The sequence below is a fragment of the Microcebus murinus genome, chromosome 13 (assembly GCF_040939455.1).
Source record: "Microcebus murinus isolate Inina chromosome 13, M.murinus_Inina_mat1.0, whole genome shotgun sequence".
Classification (NCBI taxonomy): domain Eukaryota; kingdom Metazoa; phylum Chordata; class Mammalia; order Primates; family Cheirogaleidae; genus Microcebus; species Microcebus murinus.
Window position 1 is genome coordinate 74,903,071 of NC_134116.1, and position 15,490 is coordinate 74,918,560.

A 15,490-nucleotide genomic window follows, 5' to 3' on the forward strand; every position below is an offset into this window, starting at 1 on the left:
GCTAACTGTTTTCCCTGAATCCCTCTGCTGTGTGTGTTTTGTGGCAGGCACTTCAAGCGTAGCGAGGGCCTGGAGCGCGACGTTCGATGAGCTCATAGGCAGACCCATCGGGCAGTTCTCGCGGACGCACATGGCCCTGAATGCCCCGGGGGTGCTGGCCGAAAACCCCGACATATTCGCCGTGATCATAATTCTCATCTTGACAGGTAAAGCGCGCACTGAAAAAGAGGCCCGTGGGCAAAGCGATTATGGCAGCCTCCGGTGAAGTTCCTTCCTTCCTTCCTTTTCTCTTTAAACCCTCCTCACTGTTTCTTTTTGTTCCGCTCTGTCTCCGTCATTGTCGCACAGAGCTGGCCAGCCTCATAGCTGTTGAGTTGAGGACTGTTTCATTAACGGAGAAGCTCAGGAGGTCAGCGTAACTGTTTGTGGAGTAAGGTTTTCTCAGCACTGCAGGCTTATTGCACAAGTGACCCAGGAGTGAGAATTCTTTTGACTCGGGATGACCAGCTGGCGAGGGAAGTGGTCATTCGTCAGCCAGGAAAATGCGGAGGAATGAGGTCTGTCTGGAACACTCATGTGCGCCTGGGGCGTCTAGCGGCGTCTTGGATGGTTTTACACCTAACAACCACCAAAACACCCTTTAAATAAATCAGTTTCGTGACAAGATTGTGGTTACAGAATTTTAAAATTCCAGACACCGCTTGAACAGTTGCTGACAGCAGCCTCTAGTTAGTGACATTAGTCTGTGTCTCGGCCAGCAGGATGGGAGTTTCGCCCCATGGGGCTCCCTAAACATGAAGCTGAAATGCAAATAAATTCACATTTGGGGTTAGAAAATCCTGGATGAGTCTTTAAAATGACACGCCTTATTTTACACACCACATAATTGAAATAACTTCGCCCAGGCTGGTCTCGGTAGTGTTTCTGGTCCAGCTGGCAGAAACATAGATCAGAAAATGTTTTTTTGCGCTAGTAAGATTTTATTTTATAATAATAAACGTGAGAGGGAGGGACGCATGGCAAGGTGTTCTCTCCGTGATTAACTACCCAATTCTCTTCTAACATTTGCACTTCCGAATGCAATCTCATAGGTACAGCAGTTTTTATTTTAAAATGTATGACAGGCCTCCGTGGCAGGACAGTGGTCTCAGGTGGTGGTGGTGGGCGGGTGTTGCCGTCAGCCCCTCTCTGTGCCGCGGAGAGTTTCCGCCGTGGAAGTCCCCAAAGGGCATCTTCACACTAAGGTGGTCCTGTGGGATCTGCTATCAGAGGTCCCTGTGCATTTTTATTACTTTTCATTTTAATGTGAGTTTACAAGCTAGAGCTAGTTGAGCTCAGACTTTATTTCATATGCACTGAGCCCCAATGAGGAACCATGTGTGGTAGTGGTTCCAAAACCACAGCTAGTTGTTGTTACTAATATATTACTAACATCCCGAAGTCAATCTGAATAATTTCCTCATCTGATAAACTCTCATTGTACCAAGAAACTTGAGCTCAGTGGATTTGCTTCTGAAGGCCGTTTCCCAGCAATGTCATTTTAGTGCAAAGGATCCACGTGGTGGGCGGGTCGAGGCCCTCTGCACTGTCTGCGAGGGGCTTTCCACTGACAGTTGGATGTCATAGTCCAGATCTCTGCGGACCTTGGGTGCCCCTTGGGTGACGTCCTCAATTCTCAAGGGGATCCGGAAGACCAGCTCTGAGAGCCTGTGAAACGAATACCCCTACCCCGTATGGACTCGGGTTGCTTAGGTTCCTGCCCCTAGAAAGACGATGAGTTCTTCCCTATTCCTGGGTTCTCTCTCTGTCTCTTCCCACCCCCATCCCAGGAGGGGTCCCCGTGGTGCGTGGTTAACACTCAGACGAGGTTTCCTGTCTGCACTTTTTCAGGACTTTTAACTCTCGGTGTGAAAGAGTCAGCCATGGTCAACAAAATATTCACTTGTGTCAACGTCCTGGTCCTGGGCTTTATCATGGTGTCAGGATTTGTGAAAGGATCAATTAAAAACTGGCAGCTCACGGAGGAGGATTTCCGGAACACGTCCGGCCATCTGTGTCTGAACAAGTGAGTTGTTTCTTCCGTCCCTCTCGCGTGGCCGTTCTCCACGGTGGTTGGTGTTCACGGCACGTATGTGAGTCTGGGGCTGTCCCTCGCAGGCTAGGACGGTGTGTGCCATTTTAGAGAAACATCTTTGAATATACATTTTGTTAATGTCTTTGTTTTGTTTTTTGCAGCTGAGGGTATTTTATATGTTTGCAGTTTCCACGAGGGTTTATTCCCCTGACTCGGACAGAACGTTGTATAGTGAGAAAGATTCAGGAGGTCAGAATCGCCGCTCTAATTCCAAATTGTGTGTAGTTCAGGGCCGTGGCCGTCGGGCTCGCTCGGTAGTCTCTCTTTCCTCGTGTCTGTTTCGTGGCCAGCGGGCTGCGTTCTGTGTAGAGCAAAGATGGTCTCCGCGACGCCATGCTGACACCACTTTACCTTAAGTGCCGTCCTATTGTAGTGGTGACACAGGGAAGAAGAAATATGCGGGACTTTGGCCAAAGGTTTTCAGAATTCCTGAAGCGTCCAGACAAGAGTATAACAGTATCTTCCTCCCCCGTTTGACGTGCTCGGCCTCCGCCTGACAACGCTGGCCCCGTCTCCGACGTGGACATCAGAGCTGGCAGTGGTGGCCAGCTCTCCACCCTGTGCCTTCTCGGGCCTTCCGGCGAGCCCAGGCTGCCTAGGACACAGAGCCAGACAGTCGTAATGAATCAGGTGACTCTGCAGGTCCCAGGATGGAGAGTGGGGGTTGGGTTTTATCTGCGATTCTACTTTCATTCAGGCTGAAAGTTAAACTGGGATGCTAAAGAGACGCTGATACAATGCAGGGGCGTTGAAGTGGTGTTTTAGGTCCTGTGATGAGTGGTCCAGGCTGGCTGGCCTGCCAGCTCAGCTGCCACAGGTGACGTCTGGGGACTGGACATCTTCCGTCTCGATCCCCTGGGACATTGTCCTCGTCTGCCTCGTCAGGGCTGTCCTGTGGGCACAAGCAGGGCCAGCTCTCCTGGGGAAGAGAGTGTGCCCGGGGCTGTCAAGGACAGACCCGGAAGACCCACAGCCCTTCTGCCGTGTTCCACAGGCAGGACTCTAGGGGCGGCCACACCTGGCTGTGCGGAAGGCTAAGAAGAGCCATCTCACACTGGGGGCATTGGCAGCAAAGGGTCATTGGTTTAGGGCCAGGTGCCCGGCCGTGTCCTCCAAGCCTTGACATGGGGCTGGGAGCTATTACTAGAGCGTAAACAGGAAACTATCGCATTAGATACATGAAACTTCACCAGCACGAATATTATGTGGTTAACAGTTCACATGAAAACAGCCTTGCTTTCCTAGACTCGATTACAGAGAAATGAGGACTTTTAATGTGTCATTCCCTAGCATTCCGGAGTCATAATTTAGGCCAAATTTATCGGTGCCTATTAATTCAGGGTGGAGTAAAGCCAGTTCAAAATATGATTTGAGAACTTTGAGAGCGTGTTTTACCGGTTGCTATTTATAGGTCAGGAGTGAAAGACAGAGGGTACTTCTCCTGTCCTGGTTGCCAATCGAGATTTAATTTTATTATTTTTATGAAGAGATTGTCTGTGCCGGCCGATGGTATTTACTTTGATCAGTCATCCTCACGCAGACACCCTGGTGACGATGGACTGTACCGGCTGCCCAGACAAAGCGGCATTTGTCGCCCCAGCCCCCGGATCACAGGTGGGCCCCCCAGTTATATCTGATGGCCCCGCTGCCAGGCCCAGCCCCACGGTAGGGGATCAGCCACTTTCAAGAGGTGGAGCTCTGTAGGACTGGAGTCGAGCTTACTCTTTCATTTTGTTAAGATCTCTAAGCGTCGTTCTTTTCTTTTTTTCCTTCCAGCTGTAGATTTGTATTTCTGACAATAGCCATGTAGTCTTGCGTGAAATTGCTTGTCTCCCTGAAATAGTAGGCCACTTCCCAACCAAACCATGTAACACGGAGGAGCTTCAGCGTGCGTGGCTTTGGAGGCAGCGTGTGTGGCTTTGACCACACTGGGCTTGTGATTTTAGGATGCTCTTGCCGTGGCTATCTGGGAGGGCTCCTTGGAGCCTGGGGTCACTCTGTGTCTTGGTCTGCGATAGGGGTGTTACCCCCCCCCCAGGCTGGCTGGTTCCTCACTGCCTTTGACTTGTGCTGCCTCTGGCTTTCCTATCCAGCGTTCTGTAGACACAGCAGTCACAAAGCGTTGATCCCACAGGGAAGCCTGTCGAGAAAGTGCTGCAAGGTGTCTGTCCATGAGTGGGGAAAGCCCAAAATAGCATTGGCTTCACCAAGATCAGGCTGTGGTTCTCTCTGGTGGTCAGTGCAGCGTATCACTTTACCAGGCCAGAGATCCAGTCCTCCCATCTCATGACTTTGTCCACAGGCCACATTCCCAAGGTCACCCAGGACCCCAAGGTGGCTCTTCCTGCTCCAGCAAGCAGGAAGGAGAGGGGGCAAATAAAGGGCACCCCCACTAGATCCCCAGACATTTCCTGGCAGGTACAGACACCACATCTGCTCAAATCTCTTTGATCAGCACTTAGTCAAATGGCTACACCTTGTAGCTCTCGGATTGGAGAAACCGTCTTGATTCTTAGATGGGTAGTAAATATATGTGCCCATCCAGTGTCCAGCTAAAATAATTAAGGGTCCCCATTTCTGCGTAGAAGAACGGGGGAGTGTGGCTTTCGAGGACCGCTAGCAGTTTACGTCAGGGCGGCGGGTGGGAGTCAGGACCTGGGAGCCCTGCTGTGGGCGCTCACGGCTCGCGCAGGGTGACAGGCCTGCAGGGGGGACCTTTACGGCCCCCTAACTTTCCCAGATACTGTCTTTGCTAACTTCCGAGTGGCCAGCTGGGTGGAATGCAGAAAGGCAGGCCACCGGTTCTGCAGGGCAGGCAACGCTGAAGGGAGACCTGGATTTTCCTCACCTTGTCGCAAGGTGACGTTGCCGCACAGTGGCCGTGGGCAGCAGCCCCACACCTTCACGTGTGAGTTGCCGGATGGTGAGTGGACACGGCCACCGTGTGCATGTGGCAGGTTAATCATTGATTATATATAAAGAGAAATATTTAAAAATATCTTTAAATGTTTTGGTTTGAGCCTCCATAGAAAGGCTTCTGTTGGTGCCCTGCTACTGGGATCAGTCACACCCAAACTGTTCCTAAAGGTTGAATTTGATTTTTTGCATAGGTAAAATATGCACACGGTCTGTTCATGTATCATAACGTTAGAAAAAGTTTTGTCCTGAGAAATCCTGTTCTCATTCCTTTCTTCATCTCCCTCCTCTCTCACCCAGACAGGTAAAACTTTCCGTTACGTGTGTGCGTGTGTGTGTGTGTGTATGTGTGTGTGCAAGCCTGCAGCTCGTCTCGTGTAAACACAGGCAAATGAAAACGTGTATATTTCATTCCTCCCTTTCTCTCCTGCACCTTGAATTTTTCTCTTACTACCATGCTCTGCGTGCCATTTTTAAATATCAGGCTCTTGTTTGTTGTTGTGGTTGCCCAGCATCCTGGCGCCGGGGTCCTGCCCACGGTGCTGGTGTGCCGCGTGGCAGCACGCGGAGTAGGCGGGGCAGGTGTCTCAGTCAGCGGGCACTGGCCTGTCCTTGCTCACGTGCGCCTTCGCCTGTCACTCACACCCCATGGCCTGGAGGCGTATCCGATTCCTCCCCAACTGTGAAGCCTTTCCTTTTGCCTCCTCCCGCTGGGGGCTACCCACAGCCCCTTGCTTCCCTCTGTCCCCGCCTTCATGGTCATTTGTGCTTTGCCTGTCTATGCGAGGAAGGCCCGTGCCAGCCCTTGGGCCACTTTTTTTTTTTCCCCAGGATATTATGGCGGTACAAACATTGTGGTTACATGTTATGACTTTGCTACACCCAAACCATGATTTGAAGCATGCCCTTCCCCCTCTATAACACTGTCCATTAGCTGTGCAAATGAAAACCACAACGAGATACCACCTAACCCCAGTGAGACTGGCCTTTATCAAAAAATCCCAAAGCAATGAATGCTGGCGAGGATGAGAATAGAAACACCTAGGCATCTTCTACCAGTCGGTCTGTCTCTGGAGTTGAGTGAGGTATCTAGTCCCTGCACTCTCCATCTCCCCGGAAATGGGATTCTCAAAGCCTTCCTGGGTGCTTGTGCCTCAGGGCTGTTTAAAGCGCCCCATCGATGGTGGCCTGCACGTATTTGCATTTGCAGCCATTTCAACAGCTCCTGACACCTCAAGATAGAGCCGAGTGGGCGTCTGTCGTCTGGACAGCGATGGGGCCCTGGCCCACAGGAGACATTCTGACTCCCAAGTTCCCGCCTCCTGTGGTCTCCTCCTCCCTCTCCTGAGCCATGTGGTTGTCACCTGTTTTGTTTTAAGCTTAGGCCACAGTATAATAGGAGTCTGCTTGCCAGCGTGTTCCAAGTTCTTTGGCTGATTTATGTCCACAGTGAGAGCAGGCCGGCCAGTGGGCCGTCGGGACTGGGAGACCGTGTCCTGTGGCCTTGCAGACTTATTTGTCTTGGGCCGCTTGTTTTTGTACTTGGGTTGTCAGTTTTAGTCACACTTTAAGATGACAAAATAAAGCTCTTGTTTGGCGACACATTTTCCTACATCCATCACTTATATATATCCTGTGTGGTTCTTCTTCTCGCTCCGGGAAGCGATGTGGTTTAGGGCAGGTTGTCCTGTGCAGTCGGAGGGAGGTGGCTGTCAGCCTGGTCGAGTGGGAGGGACAGAGGAGGGTGGTGATCGTCCTCATGGGTCTGGAACTGCTCACAGTGGCCCTGTGACAGGACAGAGGCCTGCAGCCCCGCTGCTGGCACAGGTGTGGGTGGTGGGGGAGGAGCAGGGGCTCCTGCTCTAACTGGAGGGAGTTCAGCTGCCTTTCAGGTGGCAGCAGAGTGCTGGTGCAGACGGCTCAGGGTTTCCTCGTGACAGGCAGGGAAGGGCAGCATGCCTTGGAGCTAGACACGGTGGCCAGGGAAGCCACCTGGACTGACCACGCATGCATCCCCGGAACACGGCATGTGGGGGTGACAGACAGCCCGGGCTCTATGCGGCAGGGAGGAGGGGCCTGGAGGACTTTCAGTGCCCTGAGAGGGGCCAAGCGCCAAGCTGAGCCTGGGCACAGCGTCAGTCACGGGTGTCGGATTCACGGGGGACGATTTTCTGAACATTTAGGCAGCCTGTCTTCTGCATTTACAAACCGTGCTTATTTGACTTTGCCTTCATTAATTTAGCAGATAATGTGCCGAGCCCTGAGGTGTAGCAGGGCCGTGCCGGGCCTGGTCCCCACCCACCAGGCAGAAGCTTCGCAACCCCAGCCCCCTAGACTGCCTTGTGCACGTGGGTCTTAAGTCTTATGACTAAGAGAGTACACTTTTTTTTAACCTGGGTTTCTCCCAAAAATGTTTTGTTTTAAGGCTTAGTGACTGGTGAGTATGGGACCAGGGGCAGGTCCGTGCACCTGACGGGTGGCTCTGTGTCTCCCTCTGGGGGTCCTGGGGAGGAGGGGTGGGGCCGGCCACAGTGGACCCCCCACCACAGCCCTGCCTCTGTCTGCCAAAGGCCTTGTTCAGAAGGTGCTTCTGGAAGGGGCAACCCTGTGCACCCTTTTGGTTTGGGGGTCACGAAGGGCAGAGAGGCCTGCTGCCCATGGAGTTGGAACGCCGTGACAGGTGGCAACACCCCCAGGTCCCAGGGAGCCCCAGGCAGAGCGGCCGTCATTGGTGGGGGTGGCGCCTGCCTGGCATCGCCTCTCTGCAGGAGACGAACGCTGCTCCTAGAGCCAGACTACGCACGGGTCTGCGGTTTTGACCGTTGCTCTTTTTTCTAGTAACACGAAGGGAGGGGCTCCTGGTGTTGGTGGATTCATGCCCTTCGGATTCTCCGGCGTGCTGTCAGGGGCTGCGACTTGCTTCTACGCCTTCGTGGGCTTTGACTGCATTGCCACCACAGGTGCGTCCGCCTGCCACCGTCCCCTGGGCCTTTTGCTCTTCTGCAGACAGGGGTGACACTGCTCGGGGCTGGGCACTGCCCTTCCCGCTGCTGCACCCCCACATGCGAGTGCCGTGTGTTTCTGCAGCTTCCTGCTAATCCCCGACACCTCCCCCCTTATCGCCTCCCCAAGTGGCAGTGCCGGGCAGGAAACTGCATCAGGAACGTGACTGACGGTCCTGCCGTTAGCATGGGGTGACGGCTGCGTAGCTGCAGCCTGATTTTCTATCTGTGCATCATCCGGGAGAAACGAGGCCATTAAAAATATTGTCATCCTGGTCGACTGAGCCGGCCGGGCTCCACTGAGCCTCCCGGGTTTCCTCTGCCAAGGGAAACGCATCTCGTCCTTGGCCAAACTGTGACGTGCAGGCCGAGAACACCAGGGGGGCGGGGGCGGGGGCTGCCTGGTGTGTGATGCTGAGCGCCAGCCCCGTTCCGGGAAGCCCCGAGGACCCCGTCCTGTAGGGTCGAGCGGTGGGGCGGTGACCCGTGGCGTGCATGAGCTCCCCGGCACGTGAGCCCTTGGGTGTCACGCGGGGAGGCCACGCCCCAGCCGCCCGCCTTGCTCAGGCTCACCCCGCTGCCCCCAGGCGAGGAGGTCAAGAACCCGCAGAAGGCCATCCCCGTGGGCATCGTCGCCTCCCTCCTCATCTGCTTCATCGCCTACTTCGGGGTGTCGGCCGCCCTCACGCTCATGATGCCGTACTTCTGCCTGGACAAGGACAGCCCCCTGCCCGACGCCTTCAAGCACGTGGGCTGGGAAGGCGCCAAGTACGCGGTGGCCGTGGGCTCCCTCTGCGCGCTTTCTACCAGGTGAGAGGGCCTCCCCCGCGTCGGCAGGGCGGGGGGGAGCGAGGCCGGGCGAGGCCCCGTGGGACATGGCTCAGCTGCTAACGTCCGTCTTGCCTCGAGACAGTCAGAGCCAGCGCCCCAGCCCCAGTGGCAGCCTTCGCCCTTGTTGTTGCTGTTAATCGTCCCGAGAGTTGTTTGCGTTTCTGACGTTTTCATCCCAGAGGACCAAGGCCGACTTCTCAGCGTCATCCGCTCAGCGAGGCTCTGGCCCTGTGTCCCTGACGTCGGCTGAGGGACCAGCCCCCTCTTGGAGCCCCGTATTTTGGCCCTTAGTTTGACGATCACGCTGGGGCCGCTTAGGAAAGGGGCGTGAGTGCCTTGCGATGAGAAGCCCTGGTGTCTCCCACCAGCCTGCGTCAGTCGGTGGGGACCGTCTGCTGGTATTGGTTCACCCCAGAGAGGCCCCTGGGAATGCAGTGATGCTCGTGTCTTCTGTTCGGCTCAGCGAGAACAGTCGCAGGAGGAAACGCACACTTTCCCTTCCATACAGACTGCCACTGGGGCTCATCTCAGTTTACGTTAGGTGTTCCTCATTCTCTACCGCAGTCCATGCTGACAGTGTGGGCTTTTTCTGGGGTTGATTTGTTACATGCCGGGTCTTCTAGCCGTGGGCCTCCCAGTGTGGGGGGTTGCAGTTCTCGGTGAGAAATTCGGGCTCCCTGCCCTCCGTGGTAAACTGTGCGTGGTCCCACGTGGTGCCTGTATCCCCGATGAACCGCTTTTGCTCACATGTTCTGCCTTTTTCCCCAAATCTAGTCTTTTAGGCTCCATGTTTCCTATGCCTCGAGTTATCTACGCCATGGCCGAAGATGGACTGCTGTTTAAATTTTTGGCCAAAATCAACGATAGGACCAAAACACCGATAATCGCCACGTTAACCTCCGGTGCCATCGCTGGTGAGTGCGGGCGCTCGCTGCACGTGCCAGCGTCTTCACAGTTGAATCATTATTCCCTAGGGAGATATCACGAATCGTGCTGGTCTATGAGAAATTTTAGCTGGTCTTTTTAACTGGTCTTGCAACCTGGTTCGTTGAAAGGTACCTGTCCTTTTGACCAAAGGCAGAGGCCAGTTTGGCAGAGGAAGTGGAATTCTCCAAGAGTTTGAACTTTTCTGTTGCCCACTCCGTGGGCAGAGTGTGGCACACACTGTTCCTGCAGGGCCTTTGGTCCTTCCCCCTCTCGGAGCGATTCCCTGCGCACACCTGGGCAGCCGGCTTCTTGCATAGTGCACAGCAAGGGGGACTTTTTGTTTGTACCCGGAAACTTGGGGTCTGTGCATCTTAGCACACGAATTCTCTGGTAAACAAGGATGCCTCACAATCGGTGTTTTCTAAAGTGTGGCCCCCTATTCCCCCGGGATATGGAGGGTGTTGCTGGCAAAGCCGTCTGCTCGCGTTCATGCACGGTGGCAGACCCAGAGGAGGGTCATCTTCTGCGATCAGGTACATCACCGAGAGGACAATTGACATGGATTTGTTTTATGCGTTTCCTCCTTTCTTGGTTGCATTTTATGGCCCAAGAGGCAGGTGTCATCCCGCTGTGTAGACGGAGCAGAGCAGGCCACGGGGAAGCGAGGGTGCCCACCCATGAGGGTAGGGCTGGCTTTTGGCTCCTGGTTTGTTTTTCATGCCAAAGTGGCTGAGCTCCTCCCAGGGCCTGAGCAGAGTGGTGGGTCTTTTGGGCAAGTTAGGGCACATGCCACTGGTCACACTTCGTACCACAGCAACCGGACGGTGGCCACTGGTGAGACACTCGACCATCTGGAGTGCATGAATCGCTCACCAGGTTTTGTTGGTATTTATGCCCTTAGCAAAGTGCACTCACTTTAATATGATATACTAAAGGAAAGCAGTTTTATAATTATGTAATACATTTTCCGTGTGATTTTAGCTCTTGAAGTGACTGCAGTGGCCAGGTGAGGGGTGCCCTACGTGGCCAGAATATTTAAGGGATTAAGGAACTCGAAATAGTAAATGCTTTTTCAGTGTTCACATGCAATTCGATTGTGTTAAAGGCAGACCCTTACTTTGCTTCCTGTGCTGATAAAGGAGGTCAGACCACTATCTTTCAAGTGACTATGAAGGTCATGCCATTCATCAAATCAAGGATTGACTCTTTTTTTCATTTGGCAGGAGCAGTAAATAAGTATTTGGTTTTCTAAAATCACCTCACATGGAAGAAATTTGTCTCCAGTTTTTCCTTGAGTAGGAACGCGGGCATTTGTGGCATGCACAGTTGGATACTCTTCTAATTATCGGGAGGTCCCCTTTGCTCTTAATCCTGTTATTTATCCTCAATTTAAATATATTTTAGTTGCAGTGATCTAGAAGGGCTGGAGAGATATTTGTGGAAAAATAATGGTTTTGTGTTTATGTTTTAACTTGTGTTGATTGCATGTGATTTGAAAATATCCCAAAGTAGATATAGCCCCGTTGTTTTTTAAAAGGGAAAACTTGACATATACATGCACATAAATAAACACACATACTCTCACAAAACTTAGGAAGGATTTTCAAATAAGCATGAATGTTTTAATTCTTTTTAAAGGCAGGGGCATGGTGAAGGGGCTGGTACTGTCTGGGGACAACTCTTCAGATTTCTTCCATGTGAAGTGACTTCACATGTGAGGAGCAGCTCTGCTTTCCCTGCTTACCTGCCTGGGTTAGAGCCCCTGTGAGTCCTCCCAGAGCACAGACTTGCCCTTCTTTGCCACCCAGCTCTGTCATCTGTGTTATGAGAGGGTCCTCAGAGAGGCCTGGGACTGTGGTCCGCCCTGCTTAATGGTTACTATCTAGGACCCAGTGACTGCACAGTCTGCGTCAGTGCCGGATGGAAAGATTGAAGATGTACGGAAGGATGGGATGGATAATGATGGAAAGATGGATGGATGAATGGGATGGATGGATGGATGGATGGGTGGGTGGGTGGGTGGTAGATGATGGATTGGATGGGATTGATGGAAGATGGATGATGACTATATGAATGGATGGAAGATGGATGATGGATGGATAGCTGGGATGGATGGATGGATGATGGATGATGGATTGGATGGGATTGATGGAAGATGGATGGATAGCTGGGATGAGTGGATGGTAGATGATGGATTAGATGGATTGATGGAAGATGGATGGATAGATAGTTGGGATGGATAGATGGTAGATGGTGGATTGGATGGAACTGATAGAAGATGAATGATGAATATATGGATGGATGATTGAAGATGGATGATGGATGGATGCACTTGGCTGTCTGCAAGTCAGCACGGTGTAGAGGAAGACACACTGGACTCAGTCATAAGAACCTAGTTCACATCCTGGCTCCTCTTAGGAGCTGTGTGACCTTAGATAAGTCTTCTAACCCCTGTGGACTTCACTTTCTCCATCTGAGGTATAGATAGGGGTTACAAAGTTGCCACAAGGATCAAAAAAGAATGGAAGTACTCTCTAAACAAATGTTAGTTTACTGTCCACTGAGGACTGCGTGTGACTTAATCATGAACTTGTCTTGGCTGGAAGCCAGCGTTTCCACGGCACAGCCAGGGGTGGGAGTAAGAGCTATGCCCTTCACGTGCCCTGCCTGCACTGCGGGCGGGTGGTGGGCCTGGCCGTGGGCGTGTGCAGAGGGCCACGTGTGCATCCTGACGTCTCTCTCTTCCCAGCTGTGATGGCCTTCCTCTTTGACCTGAAGGACCTGGTGGACCTCATGTCCATCGGCACCCTCCTGGCCTACTCTTTGGTGGCTGCCTGCGTGTTGGTCTTACGGTATGTATGGCGGCGTGCCTGGTAACCTTAAACAGTTGGCATTGTTTATAAGGTGTGGCTTTTAAGTTGGCGATCCCTCCATGCGGGCTGCCGAGGAGGGGGGGGGTCTGGGTTGAGCGCCTGATTGGGAGGACGTCCTTGAAGGGCTAGGGGTGGCCCCTCGCCTCCCTCTATCATGGGCCCTCATGTTTCTGGCTAGATGCTGGGAAGGTAGAGACAGGTTCTCAGGTCTGGATCCCGGGACCAGAGTTTTTGAAGGCTTAGGGTAACGATGGCACCTTGGTCCAGGTTCTTAGGATGGAGGGGACTGGGGCTGGCCCTGATAGGAACCGGGAGACTCCAGGGCCCGCGAAGCTTGGGTCAGCGTGACGCTCTGCAGCCTCGCCGCACCCTGGCCGGAGGAGCAAGTCCCGTTGCAGGTGTGGAGCGGCCCCCGCCCACCCGGCTCTGGCGGTTTGAGTCTCGTGTGGGCCTGGCACTCCCGTGGACAGTCGCAGTGACGCAGCTCTGGGCCCAGGCGGGTGCCCCGGTGTTCCGTCCTGACCCAGTGCCGCTCCCGAAACACATCCCTGGACTCCAGTGTCCTTTGCCATGGGGGGAGAGGGCTCTGCTTCAGGGGAGGCCGGGGCAGCGTGCGTCACGAGAACACGTGCTCTCGGGGACGTTCTGTGTTGGTCTCCCCGCAAGAGCCGCCTCCTTTCTTTCCAGGTATTTGCACTTGCAAGGTCATTGATTCCATTTTGAATGTCCTCAGCGGCTAATTTACATAAAACCTGGGTTAAGACTTAATAGTGTCTGTGCAGAATCAGCTAAAACGAGTTTGTGGACCCCTTGTTTCCTCCCCAGGGGCTCAGTGTTAGAATAAACTCTGGGGCCCCTCACTTTCTTAGCGGACCCAGTGGTGTTGCACAAGCGAATCAGTGCAAAAATGGTTAAATGCCTTCACGCTCCCTCTAGGAAGCGATCATACGCAAAATAATTCACGGAGCACTCTGGTTTCAAAGCTGGTGGAAAAGATTTGCGCTCTGCCTGTTTTGGGGGGAAGATAAGGCGCCTGTGGAGACGGGGCTTCACGTGCAGGTAGCTCTGTCTTGGCCGTTGCACCTCGGGCTCGGTCCTTCACCCGGCTGTATAGAGTTATTTACTCTGAGGCACTTGGAGTTTTAAAATAAATTGATCCAATTAAGTCACAAACAGCCTTTCTCAGATCCATCAGCCTGCAGGCAGGTTTCCCTGTCTGTCCTTGCCGCGCAGGATCGAGTATTATTGCGTTCTGTTTCTGGCCTTCCTTTTAGCTCACTGCAGCCTGCGTTTTTCGGGAAAAGGCCTCATATCTTTCTCAGAGTGGGAGAAGCCCTCCCGGGGCATGGCCCTGGGCTGCCCCACTGTGGAGGTCATGTTCCCAAACCAGAGTCACCAGGAGACCCGGGTCTCTGCTCCCGTCTCTGCACTGGGAGAGGGGGCGCCACTCTGGCCACCTGCTTCCCCTTCTGTGCCCCGTGTTCTGGCAGCTTACCCATAAGGGCGTATTAAGAACTTGAGCTGATGCCCGCCCTGCTTAAAGGAGAGTACGGTGGTCACGCGGCACGTTTCTCCGCAGGTATCAGCCAGAGCAGCCTAACCTGGTGTACCAGATGGCCAGAACGTCCGACGAGCTGGATCAGGTAGATCAGAGCGAACTGGGCAGCACCAACGACTCCCAGACGGGCTTCCTGCCGGAAGCGGAGATGTTTTCTTTGAAAGCCATACTCTCACCCAAAAACATGGAGCCTTCCAAACTCTCTGGGCTGATAGTGAACATTTCAACCAGCCTCATAGGTAAGAGCTTGCCCTTCCCCGTGCGGAGTCTGGGGTCCTGCCTGTTGGCATGGCGAGGGCTGAGGCATGCAGGCGTGGGGACGGGAAGGCGCTGGACTCGTGCATCTATCTTGCCTCCGGACTGCAGCGTAGTTGTTCTCTTGCAACTGCGGCTGATTCCTTTGGAAGTGGAGCCTCCCCTGTCACAGGATCTGGGGGTGAGGGGACCAGGGACACTGTGGGAACTTGAGAGACGGTTGGGTTGCACCCCTCTCTCCTGTCCCTTTTAGCCACTCTTATCATCATCTTCTGCGTCGTGGCCGTGCTCGGGAAGGAGGCTCTGACTCAAGGGAAGCTGTGGGCAATCTTGGTGCTCACGGGATCTGTCCTCCTCTGCACCTTGGTCACCGGCATCATCTGGAGGCAGCCTGAGAGCAAGACCAAGCTCTCGTTCAAGGTGAGCGTTCAAGCACGGGGCAGGCCACAGCCGGCTGGCCCTGTGTGGGCCCGGCCCCGCCTGGTGCCAGCCAGCCTCGGGGGCCATGCGGACAGGAGCCCCAAGGCACAGACAGTGCAGCCTAGAGAGGTCCAGCCCCAGGTGGCAGGTGCACCTGTCCACAGTGGCTTCTCCTAAATGTCTGTCCAGGCAGGTCGCATGTCATTCCCAAGCCTCAGAGGTGACCGAGCCGTCTGCATTTTCAATTATACAAATAATAGAATAGTCAGACCTTAGAGAAGAATTGGAAGTCCTCCTTCTAGTCCCATCTAGAGAACTACATGAGAGGAGAATTACGATGGCGCTCACCTTGGCATTTCATGGCTTAGAACCAAATTCCCACCTGTTGGGATCTGCCCATGTGTGTTGGGGTGCAGGGCGGAGGTTGGCGCTCACTTCCTCTTCCCCACCCTTCCTGACAGCCCCCATGGCTCTCAGGTGCACGGTCCTTTGCTAGGGAGTTTTGCTGAGGGATTCAAACAGGCGCCATCACCGAGCCTGCCACACCGGCAGGTCTGACGCTGCCTCCTGTCTC

At 53.7% G+C, this 15,490-nt stretch overlaps 1 protein-coding gene across 4 annotated transcripts in view; it reads left to right on the forward strand.

Annotated features, from left to right (window-relative positions):
- SLC7A1 (solute carrier family 7 member 1) overlaps nucleotides 1-15,490 on the forward strand; it is a 71,582-nt gene that overhangs the window by 49,861 nt on the left and 6,231 nt on the right. For all 4 annotated transcript variants that reach the window (XM_012746550.2, XM_012746545.2, XM_076009525.1 and 1 more), the window contains 8 exons: nucleotides 48-206; nucleotides 1,891-2,065; nucleotides 7,889-8,010; nucleotides 8,640-8,862; nucleotides 9,658-9,797; nucleotides 12,560-12,662; nucleotides 14,263-14,480; nucleotides 14,750-14,916. In XM_012746550.2, coding sequence (XP_012602004.2) covers nucleotides 48-206; nucleotides 1,891-2,065; nucleotides 7,889-8,010; nucleotides 8,640-8,862; nucleotides 9,658-9,797; nucleotides 12,560-12,662; nucleotides 14,263-14,480; nucleotides 14,750-14,916 — 1,307 coding nt within the window. The remainder of the gene's footprint in view (nucleotides 1-47; nucleotides 207-1,890; nucleotides 2,066-7,888; nucleotides 8,011-8,639; nucleotides 8,863-9,657; nucleotides 9,798-12,559; nucleotides 12,663-14,262; nucleotides 14,481-14,749; nucleotides 14,917-15,490) is intronic.